Source organism: Dipodomys ordii, unplaced genomic scaffold (genome assembly GCF_000151885.1).
Source record: "Dipodomys ordii isolate 6190 unplaced genomic scaffold, Dord_2.0 Scaffold74, whole genome shotgun sequence".
NCBI classification, from domain to species: Eukaryota; Metazoa; Chordata; class Mammalia; order Rodentia; family Heteromyidae; genus Dipodomys; species Dipodomys ordii.
Genome location: NW_012267290.1, coordinates 5,212,197 through 5,215,158, shown reverse-complemented (window position 1 = coordinate 5,215,158; position 2,962 = coordinate 5,212,197). Strand labels below are relative to the sequence as shown.

Genomic DNA, 2,962 nt, shown 5'->3' with positions numbered 1-2,962 from the left:
CCTGGCGTGTGGCGAGGCTGGGGGGAGGGGTGGAGGCTGGGGGGGAGGACCAGGGAGAGAGGTATGGAGGCTAGGGGGGAGGCTGGGGGGAGAGGGGTGGAGGCCAGGTGCCGGAACCAGACGGCAACGAAAGGAACTCCTGATTTAGGGGGAGAGGACGGAAAAATAAAGACATAAGACAAAGGATGGGGTCGGGAGGTCTGCAGCTCAGGACTGCAGCCCCGTTTATTTTTAACTCTCCTTATTTATACTATTAGAAGTCAAGAAGTAACCCAAGGTCACCATAGTGCAGAAAAGCAAGAAAAGTCTTTAATAAAAACAAGGGTGCAGAAAGAAACAAGACAAGGTCAACTGATAGAAAGTAAAACAAATTCTACAGACATAGCAAGGCAAACCCGGACACCTGGTGTTATTCATGAAAGCCAGTTCCTTGTACGTGCCTTCAAGTGAGCACAAGGGTCAAGATGACCTTGGAGCTTTACTGTCGGCTCCAGCAGCCAGGGATGGGGGAGGGGAGGCCAGGGTCGGGGGGCCTCTCGCTGCTGTGCTCACCCAGTTGTCCCACAGGATTTCGAGGGGACGAGGAGCCATTCCACTCCGTGGGACTCCCGATCGGACGTGAGTGGATTTGCTTCCCTTTCGTGGGCAGCCACACGTGGTGACACGGCGTACAATTATAACATTGTTCTTATCTAGCGTCTGTGAGTTGCGCCCAGGTCTCACCCCTTCCAGGCAAGTGTTGGATACTGGAGTTAATGCTTCCCAGGCCTCATTTTGGGGTTTGAGAGAAGATCTCACTTACTTTTCCCCAGGCTGGTCTCAAAGCGGCCCTCCTCCCGCTTCCACCCCTCAAATCCTGGGATGACCGATGTGTACCACCATTCCTGGTTCAAATATTTAAAAAATGGTACACGTGTTTGTAGCTAGTGTGAGAATGGGAATGTGTCTTCCTCTGTCATTTACGACGAGCTGGTGTCTGTGGATGTCAGCAATGCGTCCCTGTGGAGACGGTATGGGCTCCTGGTCCGGTTGGCAGAGGCGTCCCGTTTGTGGAGGGACCCTGGTCTTTCTCGGTGTCCTGGCAGGGTTCTGCCTCCGTGCGGAACACACCTTCCTGGCTCAGGCCCGGCCTCCGGCTCCGTGAGTGCTCCTCTCCTGGGCGTGAGCCCTCTGTCCACCTACCTGGTCCAGTGTCCCCCGAGGTCCTCTCACGTGCGTGCCTCCGGCCTGGGCCGGGGAGTGGGGGAGGGCGGCCGTGCCCGGACTCCCAGGACCAGGCCTCGGGGAGCCCCTTGCGGTGTGCGTCATGGTTTGTGGAGTGAGGCTTAGGACCAGAAGAGGGCTTGGGAGCTCCCTTGAGGCGTTGCTTTTACCTGGATGTGAGGCCCGGGCGTCACGCACCAAGCACCGCACGCGAGTGGGGCACAGACACCGAGGGACAGGACTCGTGTGAGGCAGGAGTGTGGCGTGGAGGTGGCAAGCGCGGTCTGCCACGCTCACGTCCGTCCGTCCCTCCGCCCCACAGTGCCCCTGTCGACGGTGATTCCGTACACACACTTTGATGTGCAGTTCTTGGAGAAATTCGGGGTCACCTTCAGAAGAGAAGGGGAGACTGTCACACTCAAGTGCACACTGCTGGTGACACCAGACTTAAAGAGGGTGCATCCGCGGGCCGAGTGGTACCACGATGGTAAGTGTCATGGACGCCAGTACCACAGCAATGAGTACCACACAGCCCAGGCCACGGGCCGAGCGTGCCACACAACCCAAGCCATGGGTTGAGTGTGTCACACAGCCCAGGCCACGGGTCGAGTGTGCCACACAGCCCAGGCCACGGGTCGAGTGTGCCACACTGGTTAGTGCCACGGCTGTCAGCACCGTGCTGGTGAGTGCTGCGGCCGCCGTCCAGGCTGGCATGGCCGTGGATGGGGGCCCCAGTGCTGAGGCCCCCGGGCAGGAACTGTCTCTGAGCATCAGCACGGATGTGGCCTTCACCTCCACCTGCGTATCAAGGCAGCCAGGCAGCATTTGGGATGGGGAACCTTGAACTCCTGGAGAGTCCCGGGCGGCTGTGGGGAGGGGCGGCATGCAGGTAACTCCGGCACAGGCCGGGGTACGGGGTGCCGGGCAGGGCCACCGGGGCAGCTGTGGGAGGAGCTGACCAGGTGTTGGGAGGGAGGAGAACTTTGTGGGAAAAGATCATTGAAAGGCAAGGGGAGAGACAGGGACAGACACAGAAGGACAGGGAGACAGAGACAGAAGGACAGGGACAGAGACACAGAAGGACAGGGACAGAGACACAGAAGGACAGGGAGACAGACACAGAGACACAGAAAGACAGGGACACAGAGACACAGAAGAACAGGGAGACAGAGACACAGAAGGACAGGGAGACAGAGACAGAGACACAGAAGGACAGGGAGACAGAGACACAGAAGGACAGGGACACAGAGACACAGAAGGACAGGGAGACAGAGACACAGAAGGACAGGGAGACAGAAACAGAGACACAGAAGGACAGGGAGACAGACAGAGACACAGAAGGACAGGGACACAGACAGAGACACAGAAGGACAGGGACAGAGACACAGAAGGACAGGGACAGAGACACAGAAGGACAGGGAGACAGAGACACAGAAGAACAGGGACAGAGACACAGAAGGACAGGGACAGAGACACAGAAGGACAGGGAGACAGAGACACAGAAGGACAGGGAGACAGACAGAGACACAGAAGGACAGGGAGACAGAGACACAGAAGGACAGGGACAGACAGAGACACAGAAGGACAGGGAGACAGACACAGAAGGACAGGGAGACAGAGACACAGAAGGACAGGGAGAAAGAGACAGACACAGAAGGACAGGGAGACAGAGACAGACACAGAAGGACAGGGAGACAGAGACAGAGAGGGGTGTAATAGAGACAAACACATGGATTTTTTTTTTTTTTTGGTCGGGTCG

At 57.5% G+C, this 2,962-nt stretch overlaps 1 protein-coding gene across 1 annotated transcript in view; it reads left to right on the top strand.

The window, feature by feature from the left end:
* Myom2 (myomesin 2) overlaps window positions 1-2,962 on the top strand; it is a 63,782-nt gene that overhangs the window by 15,248 nt on the left and 45,572 nt on the right. Inside the window, exons 8-10 of the mRNA XM_013024216.1 lie at window positions 568-618; window positions 1,526-1,754; window positions 1,861-2,005. Of these exons, the coding sequence (XP_012879670.1) occupies window positions 568-618; window positions 1,526-1,754; window positions 1,861-2,005 (425 nt within the window). The remainder of the gene's footprint in view (window positions 1-567; window positions 619-1,525; window positions 1,755-1,860; window positions 2,006-2,962) is intronic.